The sequence below is a fragment of the Rhincodon typus genome, chromosome 1 (genome assembly GCF_021869965.1).
Source record: "Rhincodon typus isolate 14 chromosome 1, sRhiTyp1.1, whole genome shotgun sequence".
In the NCBI taxonomy this organism is placed as follows: Eukaryota; Metazoa; Chordata; class Chondrichthyes; order Orectolobiformes; family Rhincodontidae; genus Rhincodon; species Rhincodon typus.
The window spans coordinates 122,448,489-122,470,867 of record NC_063332.1 but is presented as its reverse complement, the minus strand read 5'-3'; the positions used below and the strand labels follow the sequence as shown (position 1 = coordinate 122,470,867).

General features: G+C 39.6%; 1 protein-coding gene across 1 annotated transcript in view; it reads right to left on the bottom strand.

Annotated features, from left to right (window-relative positions):
- LOC125484953 (testican-3-like) overlaps positions 1 to 16,625 on the bottom strand; it is a 229,502-nt gene extending 212,877 nt beyond the window's left edge. The window contains exons 1-2 of the mRNA XM_048605668.1: positions 16,533 to 16,625; positions 16,252 to 16,413 (exon numbers count right to left, since the gene is read on the bottom strand). Coding sequence (XP_048461625.1) covers positions 16,252 to 16,413; positions 16,533 to 16,535 — 165 coding nt within the window. The 5' untranslated portion in view covers positions 16,536 to 16,625. The remainder of the gene's footprint in view (positions 1 to 16,251; positions 16,414 to 16,532) is intronic.
- Positions 16,626 to 22,379: the final 5,754 nt, after the last annotated feature.

The following is a 22,379-nucleotide window of genomic DNA, read 5'->3' as shown; positions in this document are numbered from 1 at the left end:
TAAACACTAAGGCCCCGATTTTCTTGCTTGGTTCAGGTGCTTGTACCCGATCTTTTAAGGCCAACTGCACTTCCCATTTTCCATCTGGAGGTATGGGAGGGGTGTCAGGATTCAAAGTTTAGCTGATTAACCAGGAGGAGTGGAGGAGGCTAACGACTCCCAAGGTAGGATGGACAGAAAGCATTGCTCAAGGCTCCTGCACTGCAGCCAGTGAAGGAAAGATAAAGCATTGCTGTAGGCTTAACCCTTGTGTCACAGCCCCCCACTTGTCCCACACACTTCCCAGGCCCCAATGCCAATGTATGCCACCTAAAGGCCTTTATCTAACTCCAATATTCTCTTGAACTCATATGCTAACATTAGCCTCTCAAATGATCCCTATGGCCCTTCATACTACTGTGTCATCATAATCACCCACCATGGTCCCTCATACACAATATGCCATTCTATGTTCCTCCACCTATATCTTGTGGCCTATCATACTCTACCACCCTACCTATCCCCAATGATCCTCATATTAGCTACACCGTCTACACATCTCTCATGGCCCCTCGTACTCTTTATGCCAGCTTCCACCCATTTTCCCCTTCCCTAATCATGTCAAAGAGCTTGTATGTACAAAGATACAGACACAAGAGGAGAACCAGTAAATTTCTGTTACTTAAAACTCTATATTGCAGACTACACTATATTGAGGAAAGCACTCCAATTCACAAAGACACTTCTTGATAATTTGGACAGGGGATTTGAAGAGTTCATCCACAATCATCTATATAACTAACAATCCCAAAGGGTACCTGATCTGCAGCGCCATTCCACCCCCACCTCACTCCAAAGATCTCTGAAACCCACTCCTGAGGCTGTCCTAGGACCATGCCAATGGATACCTCATGTCTCCAAAGACATGCCTGGCTATTCAAAAGAAATGAACAAAGAATAAATCTGATCCTTTCTGGTCTAATCTCCATTCTTTGACTTCCAGACACCAGGTAGTCTAAAAACCAATTTAAGCAGAGGCAACTGATTATTTAAATGGTCATACATGGTCTACAACTCAACAAAAATGTGATTTGCCAGGTCTGGGTAGGATCTTAGGACTTCGGACAACTTTCAGCATTTTTTCAAAAGCCAAAGAGTACATACCTTTGTACCTGAAGGGATGTCTTGAAATTTTAGCAAGTATGGGTCTTAGGGATTGCAAATACTGGGTTGGGGGGACTATGTTATCCAACACTACAGTAAAACCAAGTGATGATGCAATTGGACAACATTGATGTGATGTCCTGTGGTTTTGTAGTGTTAAGTAACTTGGAGCTAAGTGAAAGAAATTGAAAAACAGACATTGAAGTAATTTACCAAATCAGGGAAAATTGCAGTATTTTCAAGAGCTGATAGTAAATAAACACATGGCTACCACAAAACACAACAATTATAAACTATTCATACACACACCTAAAAAAAACTTCCTGATAAAATATTAAGTATCCATTTTATTTTGTTTCTATTTGAGTGGGACTAGATGGAAGAAGAAAGCACCCTGACAAAGAATTTTGAAAATCAATTAGTGTTTCTCTTAACCACTGCAGGTGTATCTAGCAGGATTTAAATAAATAGTGACTCTTTATATTTTACAGTTTCAAGGACTTCTCTGTCTCCATCTCTGGTGACCGCCTCGAAACCGACATCTATTTCAAGCCCACCGACTCCCACAGCTACCTAGACTGCACCTCCTCTCACCCACCTTCCTGCAAGAATGTGATCCCCTATTCCCAATTTCTCCACCTCCCCATGTCTGCTCCCAAGAAGGGGCACATTCCACTCCCGCACATCCCAGATGTCCTCCTATTTCAACAACTGTAACTTCCCCCTTCCAGTGATCAAAAATGCCCTCATCCGCATCTCGTGTTTCCCGGACTTCTGCCCTCAAACCCCCTCCCCCCAACAAAAATAAAGACAGAATCCCCCCTGCCCTCACATAACTTCCCACCAACCTCCGCATCTAACGTATCATTCCCCGCCACTTCCGCCACCTACAATTCGACCCCACAACCAAAGAGATATTTCCCTACCCACTCCTGTTTACCTTTCGTAGGGACCGCGCTCTCCGTGACTCCTTCATCCACACCACACCCCCCAGCACCTTTCCATGCAACAGCAGGAAGTGCTACACCTGCCCTTACACCTTCCCACTCACCTCCATCCAAGGAACCAAAAAAACCTTCCATATCAGACAGGGGTTCACCTGCACATCTGTCAACTTGGTCGACTGTATCCGCTGCTCCCGATGTGGCCTCCTCTGCATTGGTGAGACTAAGCGTAGGCTCGGAGACAGTTTCACAGAGCATCTGCACTCCGTACGCAACAACTGACAACACCTTCCGGTCACCAACCATTTTAACTCCCCCTCCCACTCCCTGGGTGACATGTCCATCTTGGGCCTCATCCAGTGTCACAATAACACCACCCACAAACTGGAGAAATAACACATCATATTCTGCCTTGGGAGCCTACAGTCCAATGGCCTAAACATGGAATTCGCCAGTTTTAAAATCTCCCCACCCCCTGGCCTCATTCCATGTCCAAGCCGCCCTCTCATCCCCACCTCCTTGACCGGACACAACATCTTCTGTCCCAGCTATCCACCCCGCCCATCCCACTGCCCAAAACCCACCACTCCCTACCTGCACTCACCTATCACCATCCCACCTACTTTCCCCAGCCCCACCCCTCCTCTCTCTATTTATTTCCCAGCTCCCTTTCCCCTCCCCATCTCTGAAGAAGGGTCCCGATCTGAAACATCAACTTTCCTGCTCTGCTAATGCTGCCTGGCCTGCTGTGTTCCTCCAGCTCCATACTCTTTATCTAATTTTCAGATATTCTAATTTCTGAAATCCAATCTAAGTTAATAGCTTTTGCGTGAAACAAAGTTTCTTCAATTTACTTGACTCTTTCAAATTTTTGAAAGAAACTAAAATAATTAAATGTTTGCTCTGCAATCTGTTTGACAGAATACTGGGGGGGAAAAAAAGTAGGAAGTGGAAAATTAAACACTTCTATTTAGTTGACCAGCAAAATCCAGAAAGGGGTAGCACTGAAATTGGAGAATGCAACCCCAGTGGAGTCCAGCAGGAGTCTCTTTTGGAATCAGATTTGTTTGATTCCTCGATAAAATAATTTGAAATTAGGGAGTTTCAGAGTGTAAACAAAACCTCTGAAAAGGAAAAAGTACAAAGTATTTTTTAAATACACTTGACAAGATGATGGGAGCTCCAGGATTTTGATTCAGTGACCTAATAGAACCCTACCACACCCTCCACGAAACAAATTTGCCAATTGACTACAGTGGTTAAAGACTGCAGCTCACTGCCACCTTCTCATGGGTAATTAGGAATGGGCAATAAATGCTGGCCCAGCCAGCAACACACTCATTCTGTGAATGAGTGACAAAACAAATGAGGATCTTAAAATTCGGCGATAGTAAGGGAAGCACATCAGATGTTTGTTTGTATTAAGAAGGTTAATATTGAATGGAGATAGCAAGGTAATCCTGACAGTTTATAAATCATTTGTACATCGCACATAAAACACGGTGTATAAATCACGTTACCAACAGACTGAAAGGATATTGCAGAAATTTAAACAATGCAGAGGAGAACAAACAGTCTGATTAAGGAAATTGAGGGTTACAATTATTGAGGCATATTCTCACTAGAAAAACAGATGGATGAAACACAATTGCTGTTTACAGGATTCTAAAGGGGCCAGCTCACACAGATATTGACAAATTATTTCAAACATCTTCACAACAGAAGAACCAAAGGACATGTCCTGCACTTTAATGGGTAACTATCAACATGGCATTAATCTGTAGAACACAGGGAGATCCATGGGGAGATAGTGAAAGCAGCTAGCATTGATTTATTCAATTATAGTTTTATCGATTTCTTTCAGGAAAAGAACATATTTTGGGATACAGTGTGAGCAATTTGAAATATGTTATTTGATAAATGTAGCATGCTCAACAGGAACAGTGGAGTTTGAACTCCACCACTGGGTTTTTCCTCACTTTTGGGTTTCCTATAGACCAACAGATTAATTGCAATGATTTGTCAAAAACTGAACGAGCTTGTCAGACAATTGACAGAATAGGAAGCTGAACTACAGACGTGGATCTCTTCTCATGCAGCAATTCCTATGTTCTAACACTGTCATGTACCAAAAATCAAGAATTAATTAATTTTCTAATACCAGATGTTTAAATATTAGATATCAATGGTTCATACTTTCCCTCAACAATGCAGGGAGATAGGCTTAAAAGACAGATGACCCTAGCACACATTCTATTTCTGAAATAGAAATGAGGGCCTTAACACCAACTTTAAGATGAAGCTTATTAAGACACAGGTCATGGAAATCTATACATTACATCAAGTCCTTGGATAATCATAAAGCTCTTTATTAACAATTGATTACATGAATAAAGCCACGAAAATGTATCCCCCAACTGATATTCACATTAGGTGGAAAATTAAAGTAACTCAATCTGTTGCAAGATAAAGGAAACAGATCTGCATTGTATAGTGAGGAAACCACACTGATGTAAGGTCAAGAATTCTGTACCTAATGCATATTCATACTGCAGCACCCAGGGAATTTTAGGCACAGAGAAAGCTGTGATTAAGTGCAAACCAAGCTTTTGAGACTTTAGTCAATCTCAAAAGGCTGAGACCTTGAAGGAAAAACCTTGATAAAAGATATGAGAAAACAACTGTGTGTAAATTAAATAATGCTATTGTAAAAGGTTTCTACTTTGCAAAACTTTATTCAAACATCCATTCATTAGTTTTCCCGACTGATCAGCCAGGATTGGTTGGACTAAAGATACTGTGTATTTTGTAGCCTCTTAGCCACTTTCCTCACTTTGGATTTGCACATTCCTAAGCCATTTGATTCTTCTTTAGCCCTGTCTATCTTTGAGGTGATGTATGACTGAAAAGTGCGATAGACAAACTATGACAGAAACAGTAACAGGAAATGTCCTAGGAAGTGTGGACTACATGCAAGAATTTAAATGTAACACATAGATGTAATGTGTCTTACTGATAGGAGCCAAGAAATTAAAATTACATATACATATACATATACATATACATACCAATCAATTAAAACCTTCTAACTGATTAAAGATTTAACAGCATCTTAGGTTTGTTTAGTACATCCTCATCAGTGATCTTATGAATTCTGTGTCTGATGCTATCTCTTTCACTAACACCTGAAGAAGGAGTAAGATTCCAAAAGCTTGTGTTTTCAAATAAACTTGTTATTGTGTGATTTCTGATATGGTCCACAATTATTTTGGCACAGGATATGAAATAAATATTTGAAATACTGCTGATTATAGCAATTGAACAAGTCAAATTTTGTTTCAATTTGTTAGGATAGTTACAGGAATGCAAACAATAGTATAAGCTCAAATTCATGCCATGGGAAGACTTGGTCCGTATATTTTTGTGTGGAAACAAAATCAGCAAGATTCATTGCTGTTCAATGTTCACTTGAACCCTCAGTAGTTCATTTTAATTTGGGCTTCAACATAAGTTCAGTTGATTGTACTCACCCTAGTCAAAGTTGTAAGCTCAAGTCCCACACCAAGAGTTAAACAAAAATAAACATATACCACTAATACTATCAGATATGTCACTTTCTGAATGAACATTAAATGACATCCCATTTATTCTTTCAGATGGATATAAAAGATTCCACAGCTTTACTTCAAAAGAAAAGAAGTACCTGAACTTCTGGCCAATATTTTTCCCATAATCAACACAGAAAACTCATCAATTACTGCTTGTTGGAGCTGGGTTTTCGTAAATTGATTATCATGTTTGGTAAACCAAACTACACTTAAGTACGTACTTTGTTTCAAAAGTTATTTGCAGCCACCAGTAATTTTGAAAGATGCTGTACAAATGCAAGTCTATTTAATATAAAACCCAAAACACATGGAAAGATGGGCAGGAAATAGCATAGTGGTATTATCGCTGGCCTAATAATCCAGAGATCAAGATCATGTTCTGAGGACCTGGGTTCAAGCCACAGCAGATGATGAAATTTGAATTTATTAATTGAATTAAAATTCTAATGATACCCAACAACTATTGTCAATTTGTTGTTGGAAAATCCCATCTGTTTTAATTCATCAATGGGAAGAAATTTACCATCCTTACTTTGTCTGGCAGCAGAAATCAAGGACAGCCCTGTCGACCCTGCAAAGTCCTTACTAATATCTGCGTCTACTGCCACAATTGGGAGAGCTATCAAACAGATGAGTCACACTCAAATTATTATCTCAGAGAGAATGGGCCAGACATGACCAACACCAACCTGGTATGTCTCGCAGAGCTGGCAGCACAGTGACATACAGTCAGATGGGAGCTGCCATGTGAGTCTTCAAGTTTGACTGTGGACCCCATGAAGTCTTATGGTATCAGGTCAAACATGGGCAAGAAAACCTCCTGATGATTACCACATACCGCCCTGCCTCAGCTGATGAATCTGTACTCTGTGTTCAACACCTGTTGAAAGAATCAATGAAAGTGGCAAGGCAGCAAGATACACACTGGCTGGGGAACTTCTACGTTCGCCACTAGAAGTAGCTCGGGAGTACCACTGGCCAAGTTGGTTGCAACCTAAAGGACATAGATGCTAGACTGAATCTGCAGCAGATGTTGAGGCAAATCAAGAGGAGAAAAACATACTTGACTTCATCCTCACCAATCTACCTGCCACAGATGCATCTGTCCACGACAATATCAGTAGAAGTGACCACTCCACGTTCTTCTGGAGACAACGTCCAACTTCACATTGAGAATACCTTAATGGCACAAATACCATGGGGTAGAGTATGAACAGATCTAGCAACTCAAGGCGGGGCATCCATGCTGTGCCATGGACCATCATCATCAGCAGAATCATGCTCAAAAAAAATGTGCAACCTCATGGTCTGACATAACCACACTCCGCATTACCATCAAACCACGGGATCAACCGTGGTTCAAAGAAGTGTTCAGGAGGCATGCCAAGAGCAGCCCCAAGCACACAAAAGTGAGGTGAAGATCTGGTGAAGCTAAACAGGCAACTTAGCAGCTTAAGCAGCAAGTGATAAACACAACTAAGTGGTACCACATCCAAAGGATCATATCAAAGCACAGGAATCCTGCCATACCAAGTCCTGAAAGCTGGTTGGCAAGTCTACAACTCACTGGAGGATTTGGCTCCACAAATATCCCTATCTTCAATGATTTGGGAGTCCAGCACATCAATGTAAAAAGTCAAAGCTAAGGCATTCAAAATAACGTTCAACCAAAACTGTTGAGGGGATGATCTGAATCAGTGTCCTCCAAAGGTCTCTGACATAGATGCCAATCTTAAACCAATTTGCTTCACTTGATGTGACATCAGAAATGGTTGGAGGCACTGAGTATTGTAAAGTCTACAGGCTCTGACAACATTCCAGCAAAAGTACTGTAGATTTGACCTGCAGAACTTATTGCAAGCCTAGCCATGCTGTTCCATTACAGCTACTTACTGGCATCTACCTGACAATGTGGAAAATTGCTAAGATATATTTTGTAAACTAAAAAAAGAAAAATCTGACCTGGCCAATTTTGACTCCATAAGTCTACACTTGACCATCAGTAAAGCGATGGAAGGGGTCATCGACAATCCAGTCCAAATGCAGCAAGACCTGGACCATACCCACATTTGGGCTGAAAAGTGGCAAGTAACATGCATGTCACACAGACACTAAGCAACCACCATCTCTTACAACAGAGAACCTAACCACTGTATTAACATTCAATGGCGTTACTACCACTGAATCTCCACCATCACCATCGCCATCCTGGGGTTTACCTTTGACCAGAAACTGAACTAAATTGGCCTTAAAAATATTCTGGCCACAATAGCAGGTCAAAGCTAGGAATCTTACAATGAGTAACTTACTTCCTGACTCCAAAGTCTACCATCTACAAGGCACAAGTCAGAAATGTGATGGAATGCTACCCATTCGCCAGAATAATTACAGCACCAACAGCACACAAGAAGATGACACCATTCAGGAAAAAGAAGCCCACATGATTGGCACCACATCTATAAGCATTCTCTCCCTCCACCGCTGCCTGTTATTAACAACAGTGTGTGCCATCTGCAAGATACACTGCATTTGAAATGCAGAGATTCTTAAAAAAAAATCTACAAAAACAACAACTAATTTCACCTAAAGGTCAATGGAAGCAGATTCATGGGAATACCATCACCAGCAAGTTCCCCTACAAGGCACTCACCATCCTGACTTGGAAATATCACCTTTTCTTGACTGTTATTCAGCCAAAATCTGGAATTCCCTCCCTAACAGTATTGTTGGTCTACGAACAGCACTAGAGGTGCAACAGTTCCAGAAGGCAGATCAACATGATCTTCTCAAAGCCAATTAGGGACAGGCAATAAACACTGGCCCAGCTAGTTAATGGCCACAATCCAGCTAGTTGTGGTTGCTAGTGAACAAGACCAAGGTGAGTAATAGTCCTGGGCAAACAACGAACAAAAACAAAGTTGCTGGAAAAGCTCAGCAGGTCTGGCAGCATCTGTGGAGGAGAAAACAGAGTTAACGTTTCGGGTCCGGTGACCCTTCCTCAGAACTGGTCCTAGGCAGTTTGGGCAGCATGTGCAGCTGGTGATGTTAGGAGTATGATCACAACATCTCGAAGTTATATGACAAGCAAGTGCATGGGAACAAAAAGAATTTATATTTAAGAGCAGAAATAATGCTAGTATGTACTGCTTTTAGTAATTAAAGAAAGAAAATAAAAGACTGGACATTTGCATCATCTGAATAAATCTTATCCTGGTAGGTAACCCACGTAGCAGCTCTTTGTTACAAGAACGCATCTTTGAATTTTCCAGTTGGAACAATTTAAAAATTGCTTCCTTTTCATTAATGAAATATCTGGGATGCAAGCTGAATTGAATTTTTTTGCTTTTAATAAAGGGCATTGATGGCAGGTAGGATCAATATTCTCATTTTACGATTAACAAAACTGTTATTTAAAACAGTTGTAGTAAATCTTTTAGAAGGAGCTCAAATAATACAGCTTATCTAACATCTTTCCAGGTCTGCAATTTAGTGATAAGCTAGACTGATCATAGATAAAAAAAATTTATGACTGACAATTTAATTTATCAAACATTATTCACCTCATCTTACCTGACTGTATTATCACATTTTCATAAATACAGAAATAAATAACTAATTCAGCAAAAAGAGATCTACAGAAAGTGATGGACAGAAATTCATCCAAACTCATTTTATTAAACATGCTCTTTGAAAACTCCAAGTTAATAGCAACTCTGAGCGTTTGTCTCGTTGAAGGGTGTCCACATGTTTCCTGTAATTCCTATAGATGGCACTCTAGTAACTTTATCACTTATTAGGAGTCGCGAAAAAAAATGCTGGCTGTTGTGGAAGCCATTTCCTGCAGCCTTTTTTCAGGTAAGTGCTGACTGAACCTGCCTTCTGGTAAAGGTTGCAAGTTGCTGCCTAGCTGTAAGTTCTTTCTTATTACTTAAAGTTTGAGAAAAATGTGTTAACCTTTATTTGCAAGCATTTTGGAGAACAAAGTAGTCAAATACATATTGCTGTTTATGACCATGCATTACGGCTTACACTTTTGTGTGACAAAATTAATTCATTTCCGACAGAAACACTGCTGCATTATTGCTATTTAAAAGAAAAATTACATTCCTGCACTTAATGAACCATACTCTCATGCTGTTTCAGCACCTGTAAAAATAATTATTCCACCTTCCTCCTCCCAACATTGTATTACAGTACTGTTAATCTGAAAAGGCAATTTTATGATCCAAGCATTTAAAACATAAATCCATTGCTACACCCGCACTCCCTCAAATCCAGTTTCTGTTCCACGCAGAGAAAAAACAAGCTACCCTTCCACTAACTATGAATGAAGATTTGCTAATTAGTCATCACAGTAGCAAGCAAAATTTCAAAATTATGGATCAAAAATAAAATATCAATGGTATGGAAAATTTTAGAAATGATTTTAAGAAACTCAATGGCAGAAATCTTACAAGAAAAATTCTCTTTAAATATCAAACCATCTAAACAGGAGCTTGGAAGATTGATAAAGGCGGCACAGAAAACCAAGGCCCAACTATGAAAAAGGGACATGTGACTTCAAGGTTGTGAACGTATATGTGAACCAAGGCTCAATCAATAGTACAGGAAGGAGGTCATCTATACCTTGGAACCAAGAAAGGAAGTTTTAGTGTAGTAATGGTAACAGGAAATAGACAGAAAAAAACAGAGGATCTTGTAAGCAAGCCAGAACATTAGGACTGCAAAATTCACCTGGATGAATCAAGTTGTTTACCCTAGTATCCTGAAGTAGAAGATAGACATTGGATGTTTCAAAAGACAAGTGGAGAGTAGCACCACCTACACTGGAGATCAAGTAATGCAGGATTTGCGATTCACTTATCCATATCAAAGGCCAAACAAAAGAAAATGTGATAGAGTCTGTAAGTTTTTCTCCACTTCCCAAAGACAGGAAAAATCTGATAAAAATAGTAGATGTTACTGGATGTGCTAAACAGAAATGGTGCATATTCAAGATTATATACATATTAGATTAGATAAACTCAATCAAATTTGTCAGACATGATTGTCATCTTATAACTCCATGCTGATTAGCCCCAATTGATCCTTGACTCTCCAAGTGGAGATAAACTTTGTTCTCCAGAACTTTTTCCATGAGTTTCCCTACTACTGATGTTAAAACTCAATGGCATATAGTTCGCGAGTTTATGCTCACCATTCTTCTTAAATCAGCATTATTGTCTTCCAATCATCTCTCCAGTGTACAGAGAAGATTTGAAAATCAAGGTCCTCGTAATCTCCTCCCTTTCCTCCCAGCCAAGGATACAATTTATCTGGGCCTGGGGATTTATCCAATTTTAAGCTCACTAAACTTGTTAATATTTCCTCTCACTCAACACTAATTTGTTCATGTTTATCACGATTGTCCTCCCTGATTACTATCCCTACACAATTCTTCTTGATAGTGAATATATTAATACAATAAAGTAATCACTTAAAACCTCACCATCTTCCAGTTCCACACACAGATTATGTCTTCTACATTTTTCTTTCTGTATTTTGTCTTTTCCTTTATTAATATTCCCATCCTGTATATTTCTAATGTATATCTCTATCTCAATATGTATTCCTTTCTTCCAATATTTCTTCCACATTTTATATAGCTCTAGAAACAAGAAGAGTCGTAAAATACCTGCCCTGGCTTTATATGAAGATCAGATCCAAAAAAAGATCTATTATCTGAAACTTAAGAGGGGAATAAGTGCAGCAATGTTCAATGTTGAATTAAGCACAAATTAGAAAACAGGCAGTGGTTTTGGGTGTAACAAGGGCAAGTGAGTGGAAGACAACAATAATGACAATAGCTGGAAGGGAGACAGGAAAGATTTTGCATTGCTTTTACGTCTGTAGGGTAGGAAAATGTTGCTTGTGTCTGAATCCAGGACAAAACAAGATATTACAGCAGAATGATTTGATTTTCTGAGCATTGAACCATTTGATTCAATTTCAATTTTCAGTAGTACTTGTAAAATTAGCTGTAATAACAAGGTTGGGAAACATGGTGTTCCAGTTTAAATTCTGTGTTTACAACCTACGGAACTATCCTAACATATTACAAAAACAGAAATTGCAGGACTCAGCAGGTCTGGCTGCGTCTAGATGGAGGGTCACTGGACCTAAAACATTGATGCTAATTTCTCTCCACAGATGTTGCCAGACCTGCTCAGTTTTCCTAAGCAACTTCTGTTTTTGTTTCAGATTTCTAGCATCCACAGTTTTTTGTATTTTTTTTTAACTTGTCCTAATGCGTTGTTATTTTGGAGACTGAAATCAGAATGCAAAGAAAGTGTATATTCAACGTAGAACAGGATTGGGTACAGCTACTTCTACACTTATGAAAACATAGCAGCGCAGGATATTGCCTTCTGAGTGAGCAGATCAAAGCTAGGGTAATAATGATTGGATTTTTGTGACAAAAAGGGAGCAGGGCTGGAGTCAGAGTTAAAGGGATGTTGGCAGAAAGGGATAGTGCTTGGCTATGGATAAATAGGCTGACAATATACACTAAGTTGTACATTAAGTAAAATCTCTACGGTTGTAGTTATGACCAACTTATATGCAAATAATCAGGTATATTACAAACAGAAAAAAAATGGACCTGGTGGGCCTGTACTCGTAGATACAGTTCAATAAAGGATTTGAATTTTTACAGCTCCTTCATAAACTCAGGAAATCCCAAAGCACTTTACAGACAATTAAGTACTTTATTCAAGTGTAGTCATTGCTGTAATTTGGAAACCATGACAGCCAATTTGTTCACAGCAGGATCCCATTACAGCAATGTGAAAATGATCATATAATCTGTAAGTTACATTATTTGATGGATATACATGAGCCAGCACACCATGCAGAAACCCCAAGCTCTCCAGTGAATAATATTATAGGATCTTTAACATCATTTGAATTAGCACATCATCCTTAGTTTCAATTCTAGTCTGAAAGTGGCACCTCTGGTACTCAGCACTTCCAGATGCTGCACTAAACTGTCAACCATTAGATTGTGTGTCCATGTCCTGAGTGGAACTTGAACACACGACCTACTAAATTAGAGGTGAGAATGCCACCCACAGACATAACTTTGAATATTTGAGATTGCAAAATAATGCATACGGAGCAAGGCACAAAATGTGAAAGTGTGTTAGATCCCCTCGGTATTTCTGTTGGTTTTCCACTGTAAGTCCAACTGTAGTCTCTTGGAACTATTGAACAAAACAAAAATATTAGGTTTCAGCCTTCATTGGAAAATGCCTACACAGTGGTAAGGAGCCCTTGTGAGTAGTCATTATCAGGATGGATGGAGAAAAAAATGTTATACATCTTTTACCTTAAAATCCTACTTTCCCATCCCCCTACTATGACTCTCAGGTTATATGCTAAGGGAGTTCAGGTATATAGGCCTCCAGTAGGGCAGAGGTTGGTTCCTCCAAAAGGAGGGGTGCAACCAGACCGCAGAAACAATCTAAATCCTTGCAGATTGGATAATTTAAAATATCGATTTTCTCCTTTACCACGGAACCAAATTCAGCCTGGATTGATGTGCTTGGTGGGTGAAACAGGGACCAAGATCCACCCAAAGTGATACGAATAACTGTCAGTGTGATGCACTTCCATTATGCCATAATATCTACTGGGGTCAAGTGTTAGAGAGATTGCTAGAATCACAGCTTTCAGACTTACAGGTAAAAAAATGTAATGAATGAGAAACAGGCACCAACTGCCAATCAAGAAATAAATTTAGAATTTTTGGTAAATAAATCTTATATTTGCTGTGCTTTGCTGTTGATAAAAGCATGATGTTGCATTTTCAAATCTTCAGATTGGAATTTCACTCAATACATCGCAGACAATCACTCCTTCATACAAAGATTATTATTGATCTTGACAGGATGCAGAGACCACTAAGAAAGTAGAGGTGCTTGGTGATGTTGTTGACAGGTCTGACAAAGCTAGACAGGTGTAATGAAATCAGTATATTGCAATAATAAGGGCTTTCCCGCAAAAGTAAAGCACAGTACTTTGTTCACAGAGACTTTCGTTATGAGAAGAAAACAAGGTAATATGGGATGAGGGGAACCAGTAAGCAGATAGAAGATGATGAATCCAATCCTCACATCAGTGAAGTCAACTAATCTCCCTGAATTTGCTCTTCCTAAATGTGGACCTCATAAACTCACATTCCTCTCTTTAAATCTCGCAGCTCAAGTGTTCCTCACCCATTCTACCAGCTCTGGCTGCAGATCACCTGCCAGTGTTTTGTTTATATAATGGAATCACACTGACACTATGCAGTGGAAAATTCCTACTTTTCAATTCCATCATGATTTTCCAGGACTTCAGCTTGGTCAGCAGCAACATTGGCAGGTTTCTTGAATGAACGCACAAAATTCGAGACAAGGCAGCATCTCTCACTTGAGAAGGGTGTTGTTGCAATAAAGATGGTTTAAATTGGCCAGGTATACATTTATGGTTAAGGTACATTTTTCTTCTTAAATTATGTATTTCAATGGGCATTTTTCTTTCGATTACCAAGGAATTTTTATGGTTAAAGATTAAAATGCTAGAAGTTAGAATTGAATGTATAAGGAGGAATGTCAATCAAAATGCTCAGCCAGAGATTAGCAGCTGTGCAGTAACATTACCAGGAAAGGCTACTGAAAACTACCAGTTTGAAACAAGTGATTTTACAAAGAGGCTTCAGGGATATTGTAAGAAAGCCAAAAGGTGGCTTTGATCTGTGATTAAAGGTGGAAGTGACTATTAACTTTCCCTCATGGGTGTCAATGGCAAACCAGCTTGCCTTCCCATTGTAGAGCTGGCCAATCACGTTCCACTGGTAATTCCACTAGATTTCTGCCCATGTGATGGAGAAGAAAATTTCCCCACACGTCTGGTTTGGACTTAATTATACTTTGCTGCTTCTAAAGGAAATGTTTCTCGTGTTATGACGCATGTATATAAAATACACATTTACTTAAATGCTACAATTTTGAAGGAAAAAGTAATATTGAAAAATGACAAATTTTATCTTGTTTCTGTACATTTTCTTTTGTTCAAAAACTTTATTAATTTTAGTTAGTTTATTCCTAACTATTTTAACCAGCACATGACAGATAATTTATCTGAAATGTATCTCTCTTTGCATGAGTTGCCTGAGCTAAGTATTCTGGCATTTTCTTGTTTTAAGTCACATTTACACTGTATGTTGGTTTTATGCTATTTGCATCTTAGATTTTTCATTGTCTTTTAGTCTTGGTATAGTTTGATATTTAGCACAAAACTGATCAAGCTTTTTTTCCCCCCCAAAAAAAAATTCACCTGTAAATAGCTTTAAGTTTCAGGATAATTATTCCCTATTCTGTTGTCTTCAAAAAAAGACTTTTTTTGAAAACAATGCCTGTCCTGGTATTCCCTACTTTTTTGTCAAAAATGTACGTCACAGAACCAAGTCACCGACCTCAACAGAAACAAAATAAAACACAAGGTGAACACCAAAATTTGACTATCGATGTGGGCGGTCTCGTACACTATTATTCGTCTCTAGTTCTTTTGCTTAATCTGTAGATGGGTCATTAAGTTCACCAATGTGAATAACAGGTACATTATACCTGCAGCTAAGTGGTCATGATTGTTATATTGTAGAAAATACTGCGGTTTAATTTTACCCACCAACGTCTTTCAAAAGCAAAACAGGCGCCACTTAGCTATTTGTTGTTCATCATCACCTCTCACGCCCCGTTTGGGGGTTCCACTGATTAATCTACAGAAAAATACTTTATATGTACGTAGTCAGATCGTCAACACCATCGCTGACTTTCTCTGAACGCCCACTTGTCAACGCACACGAGCGAAAAATATCAGGCCACTAATTTAGTGACTTCTGTTCAGAAATATTCATCCCAGTTTTTTCATGCGATTGACCATCTGAATCGGAATGTCGGGAGAAAACTGCCGGCAGACCGTCCAAACAAATAATAAACGTAAATCGATTAGAGATCAAGAAAGCCGTTAAGGGTCAAGTAGTCCGGTGGCAGTGGAGATATTAAAAATGTACTGAGGGCACCTGCGTGGTCCCACATTTCCATGTTTTGAATACTTCGCGCACCTGTTCAATTCAAACTGGACTGTGCTTACACAGTACGTTCAGAAAGCTTAACGTATCAATTCGGGGGCTTTTAATGGGCAGAGATACAATTGTCTGCACTGCAAGTGAACAAAATACCAGTTCTCAAACCAGTCTGAAATCAACATTTGACACAATTAGTTGCCAATGAGCTTTATTACTGGAAAAGGCGAAGTTGAACCAAGAAGCGTTGTTAGTGCAGCATAAATCAGCTGGACACTTTGAATGTTTGGAGTTTGAAGACAGAAATGCCAGGTGATGGAAACAGTGCACACACTGCCCAGAGTTCAGGAGCAGAGCCAGACAGACTCCGAGAGAGCGTCTCTCACAAAACCCCCCTCCCTACTGCAACCCACAGGCACAAATTCTCAACAGCACGGAAACAGGTACATACGTCTCGGAATTTATTCCAGTGTCCCGGCTCCTTGTCATACTGCGAGATAGTAGTCAGCCATTGTTTATCATCCAGAAAATTGCCGCTGTCCGACGTCGCCCGTTGCCTGCCTTCTATTTGCAGGAAGGCTACAACAACAACACATATCAGGACCTTTATCATCTGTGAAAGAGAGACAGAAAGGAAGGGGGGAAAGACACTATAAGTAACAGGGAGTAAAGCAACGCGCGAGAACAAGTTGAAAACCGGGTGTTTAAATTCCCAATGCGAAGGCTGAATACCATTGCTCTTTGCTTCTCGCTACAGCTTGGAGCTACATGCAGCCTCCGCACGCGACTGGCTCGAGCGCCGGGACTCCAGGCAGCGAGGGCGCGCGGCGGGCACGAGTGCAGTGCGAGTCGAGCGCGCGCTCTCTCGCTCGTTCGCTCCAACCCTCCCCGGGGGCGAGCGCGGGCCCTCCACCCTTCCACTCCACCACCCGTTCCCTGGGCGCGCTCCACACGCTGGGCGCGAAGGTGTTGGTCAGGAGGCAGGTGGTGATGTGAAGGTTTATTTAAGTGTGTTGCATTAAAAGAAACAAGTTACCGCGCGAAAGGGCCAACGCTGTGTTGACAAATTAATGTTAGACGTGTTCTGTAGGCACCAAGTGATAGATTTTCCACTGATCACATTTATTCTGCCGGCCCTTCCTTCCCACGGACATTTTTATTTAAATTTCTGTTCTAACGAGAGGTCATCTCGGCTTGAAAAGTTAAGACTGTTCCTGACCGCAGATATTGTCTGACCCCGAGAATTCCACCATTTCTTGCAGATTTCCAAAGCCCGCAGTAGTTTTCTCTATTTATTTTGCCAATAAGTGGTTTGATTTCACCTCTGGATTTACCTAAAGCTCAATTTACGTTAGCAGTGTGATGAGCAAAAAAGAATTACGTTGGTAAACATCTTGGATTTTTTTCCCCCAATAAGTCATGGGAGTCAAATCAGTTCGATTCTCGTCCATATTAACTCATTTTGCCCAGAGTTTTACTTGTTCCTTTCAAGCAAACACGTGTGTGGCTCTGTAGATGCACAAAGCGACTTCACTTTGTTGAGGCAAAAATAAGGGTCTCGGTAGCTTCTCTCTTCCGCCCCCCCCACTCAAATAGTTCAAACCTCATGGTTAAAGAAAATCGATGTGAAGATGCGTGGCCACCGATTCCCGTCGGAAAGAAGTCCGAATTTTCCATTAGGATAGGTATGGCCAATTCTGCTGTGTAATCACATTCAAAAGCTTTTCTCCACACCCCGCCCCCCCATCTTCCTCGCAGACAACTAACCTGTTATGCATTGGCATCGCACTCTATACTCATCTCAAATAATAACCATTAACGTTTTATTGTAGGATTTAATGCTCACTGTCGGTGCTGCAATTGTTATCAGTGTGATTGCGTTATGAATGACTTGCTAAATAAAACTTGTAGTTCAATTAATTGCAAGAGTGACAACTGCTCAGGCTCATTATTTCGCAGACTCACGTCTCCGACCACCAGCGGCGTCGGACCTGTTCCTCGACCAGCAAGTGACAGTCTCCCGGAGTAAAGATCCACTGAGGCTAGCCGAGAACCCGGGCTTGGCAAAACCAACAGAAATGAAAGGGATTTTCTCCATTTCCAAGTTATCCAAATATAAAAGATATATTGGTTGAAGTATTGTAAAACTTATTTCTGTTTATTGATGTAATAACATTTAAACAGTTAATCAATGTAATCTTATTTGATCTGAAAATTTTAAATATTCTGCTAGTGACATAGTCGTTGATATATTCAAGGTAAGTGTACGTGGCTTTTGAAACAGCGCTGAACTATTCAGCAATATATCTTGCTTGCGCCTTATCTGAGCGTGGGTTTCCGTTTTCTGATAATGCTCATGATACCTGTTAGATAAATGAAGGATGCATATTACACATGTAAACAATAGGGGCCAAGGAAGTGGCTAAAATCTTTGCTGGCTTTTAGAACACAACCAATAGTTCCAGTTACAGCCCCTATATCAACACCACGAATCCATTACAATCGCCTGAGTGCAGGGAGTTCAGTGAAAATAATTAATAATTCAACGGGCTTGTCCCAGAAAGGGATTTAATGTTACCTTAAGCTGTGTGATGTACGAAGGCAATGGCGTTAATTACCATAACTAAAACTAATTAGACTTAACTTGAGTTTCAGGGTCGGCAACGTTCAAAACCATACACGGGCTAGTTAAAATATTGTGTTGTGCCAACTTAGGTGTTGTCTCAGTGAAAATATTTCAAACGTAAGCTAGAATTCTGTGTCAGTGGCAAGAAGCGTGATTCAAATTTGTAAGCATTTGAAGATCCCAGATCGTCAAAGACAACTCGATACCGCCTCCCGCCATTCGTGCGGGAATCACTAAGCGCACATCACTCACCTAGAATCAACGCGTGCAATGTTGTCCTGTTACAAAAGCTAAACAACCACTTTCAATTTACTTTTCACAACAATAGTGCAACAATTCAACGGCTGCAACGTATACATTGTTCAAAATGAATATTTATATTTAATTGCCTTTTTTATAATCACTTAACAATTATGTCACTTTTTGACACGAGAGAGTAATTGAATTCGGGCGGGCCAGATACATGAAAAGAAATTCAGTCAGGATCCTTCTACCTGATTTCTGAGAAGTCGGAAATCTCAGACGACGCTTAAATTAATGTCATGAGCGCCTCCTTGCGGTCTATCAAAGTTATCAGTACCGCGGCTGCGTTTCCAATCTCGTCGGAATTTCTTGAGTTTAATTCTCGAATTTAATTGATGTGTTCAATTAATCGTTTCCAAAACGTGCGTGGCAAACATGATATACAGAAAGCTGTATAGGACCGAACGTCTAGAGATGTTGTTCAAAAAAATTATGTACAAGAACGTCAAACCTCTACATGGCGTATGAGTTTAAGATAGACACGCATATATTCTAATAGCGGGGACGTCAAGGAAAGGCTTTTAGAAAACTTCTTGATCCTTTCATAAAAATAAATTGAAAATTAGTCACCATTTCTTAGATATCTTACAGTCATTAATCCTTATCCAAACACATGGTTCTGCATCGACCTGCGTATTAACGTCCAGGTTTTCAGAAGGATATGACAGCATCGGGAAGAGTGCGGAATAGATTCGCAGAGATCGGGAACTTAATGATTGGAGAAGTTGGAACCCTTCTAAATAGATAAGGAGATTTAATAAAAAGGTATTCAAAATCATGAAGGGTCTGACAGATAGTGTGAAAGATATTGTTAGTTCTAGTGGAAGAATTCAAAACCTGAGGCTCAGATTTAAGGCAATTGGCAAAAGGCGGCAACTTGGAGAAAACTTTTTTCACGAGGAGTAGTTAGGATCTGGGATGCATTGCCTGCTGGTGTGGTGGAGGCAAGCCAACTGAAGCTTTCAAACGGAAATAGTATCACTACCTGAAAAAAAATAAATGCAGAATAGACAGGGTAGCACTAGAACTGCTCCTTCAAAAGTACCATCACAGTCATGATGGGCTGAATGACTTTCTGTAACTATTCTGTGATCCTATTAGTAACCACTATCATTAATCCCTCTGGAAAAATAACACTGTCACATGAATAGTTTTAAAGGGTGCTGGATTTTGGGAAAATTGAGAAACAAGCTAATCTGTTGACTGTAACAAAATCATACTTCTGAATAAATTTCAAATAACATTACGTATGGACAATGTTGGTGACGTAGTGGCAAATGCAACCATTATAGGCACATGATGTGGTGATAACAGAGATTTGGCTTTAAAAAGAGCAAAGCTGGATACTGAATATTCCTAGATATATGGTGCTCTGGGAAGAAAAGAAATGTAAGAAAGGAAGAGGGGTAGCAGTATTGATTAAAGAGATTGTTGAAATGCTGGAGAGAGACAAGGGATGAAGGACAAATTCTAATTGATTCAGGTTAAGAAGCAATCGAGAAGCCTTTGCACTACAACTTGCAGATAAATTACAGAGTGGTGCAAGAAAAGAGCCAAAATAAGGGGAATTCAATTATTCTAGTATAGACTGGGAATAATAGTGTAAAAGGAAGAGAGTGATAAGAAGCTTTTAAGTATGTTCAGGTAAATTTTCTTGAACAGTACATTTCACTCACCTTGAGAGAAGAGGCATTGTTGATGTAGTTTTAAGGAAGAAATTAGTTAATTTTCTCTAGTGGAACATTTAAGGAACTTGAATATTATAAGTTTTAGATTAGCTATGGAAAACAACAAGGAATAATCTAGAGAAACAGTATTAAAACTGAAAGAGATCCAATTTCAATGGGTTAAGATCAGATCCATAATTTAAAATTAAACAGATCTGGTCCAGGCTAATTGGAATCAATGATTGACAGGCAAAACTGTAATTGGCTGTCTTTAAAGAATAAATGGTTCAACCTCAGATATATGGAAAAGTACATTCCCATGAGGGGGAAAGTTAGGGCAACCAAAGTCAGAGCTCCCTGAATAGTGAATGAGATAGAGAGTATGTTGGAATAGAAAAAACAGTGTTTGACAGATGTCAGGTTGCTAGAACAATAAAAATCCAAACAAAACTGGTTATAAAAAATTTAGCTGAGAAATCTTAAAACAAAAATGGGAAAGGGAGTATCAGAAAGAGACTGACATAAAATGGAAGTCAAAAATATTCTATAACTATATAATGGTAAAATAAAGCTGTAATAGCTGATTAGGTACCAAAAGAGGACTATACATGGAAGTAGAGTGCATAGCTGGGGAACTAAATGACCAACTCATACTTAACTTTTCCAAGGAAGAAATTATCATCAGACCCATGGTGAAAGAGGAGATGGTTGGTAATCCAGATGGTCCAAAAGAAATGTCAAAACAGAGGGACTAAAAAGACCAGCTATATTTAAAGTTGATAAGAGACCAGAACCATTTAGCGTGCATCGTCAGATGTTGACTGAAATAGAGGTGGAAATTGTGCAGGAATTAACCATAACCTGGAATGGTATCAATGGACTGGGGAATTGCAAATTGTGTATTTTTTTTTCCAAACAGTGGAAGAATAATCACAGTAGCTATACACCAGTCAGTTGATTTTGTTCGAGATAGGTTTTAGAAACATTAATTTGGGACAAAAGTAATAGTAATGTGGACAAGAGTGATTTTAATTAAGGGAAGCCAGCATGAATTTATTAAATGTAGATCGTGGGCTCTGGTGTTTAACTTGCTTGAGTTTTTTGATGAGGATAATGCATTTGATACAGTATATATGTGGACTAAAAAAAGTCATAAAATAGGATAATAAAATGTGATAAAATGCTACATAACAGGCTTGCCAACACCACACTGGTGTTTAAACATGCCAGGAAAATTGTTCTATGCTTGCAGACACTGCAATGCGTCTATCACTTCCTTCCGGCTAGATTTTGCTATCTATCCCCTCTTCCTTGTTGTGGGGCAGATGGCTGAGTAGAAGACAATTGCTGGACCTGATGGTGATGGGATTGCTTCTGCTCTTGCCCATCATCAAAGATGCAAAATGGAGGTGCACATGTTGCTTCCTTATCACGGTGAAGCAATCATGCATCATGCAACTATCATGCAGTGATAGCATTTCCTGAGAGATGAAGTAATGTGAACAGCAACCTCAATTTCATGGCTGAACAAATTTGGTTTCACTAATCAAAGCCTTCCCAACCTGTCAATTTCACTGAAGAAATTCTTCTCACAGTGCACTCTCCTCAATGATCTTGTGAGCTGCTGATGCATTAGGAAGCAGGGCTTGAACTTTCACCCCAGTGCAACAAGGAAAATGCCCGACTCCCCAGATTAAATTCAGATGAAATTTCTCTGTATAGCAAGACGATCACACCAGGGGTGCAGGGAGCTCCTGGAGTTTGACCTAACAGTGCCAGATTAGTGGCGACAAATCCAGTTTATCAGGCTGACTCAAGTATGACAACTGTGTCAAAGGTAGTGATCCACATGTCACTATTACACAGTCACTTAAGCGGATTTTGTACATTATCAAGGTGAAACACAACCTCCAGGAAAGTGTGCTTTTGTGGATTTCCTACTGCATGTGAACCTTTTGTCTTCAAGCAGTAGTTTCAAAGGGA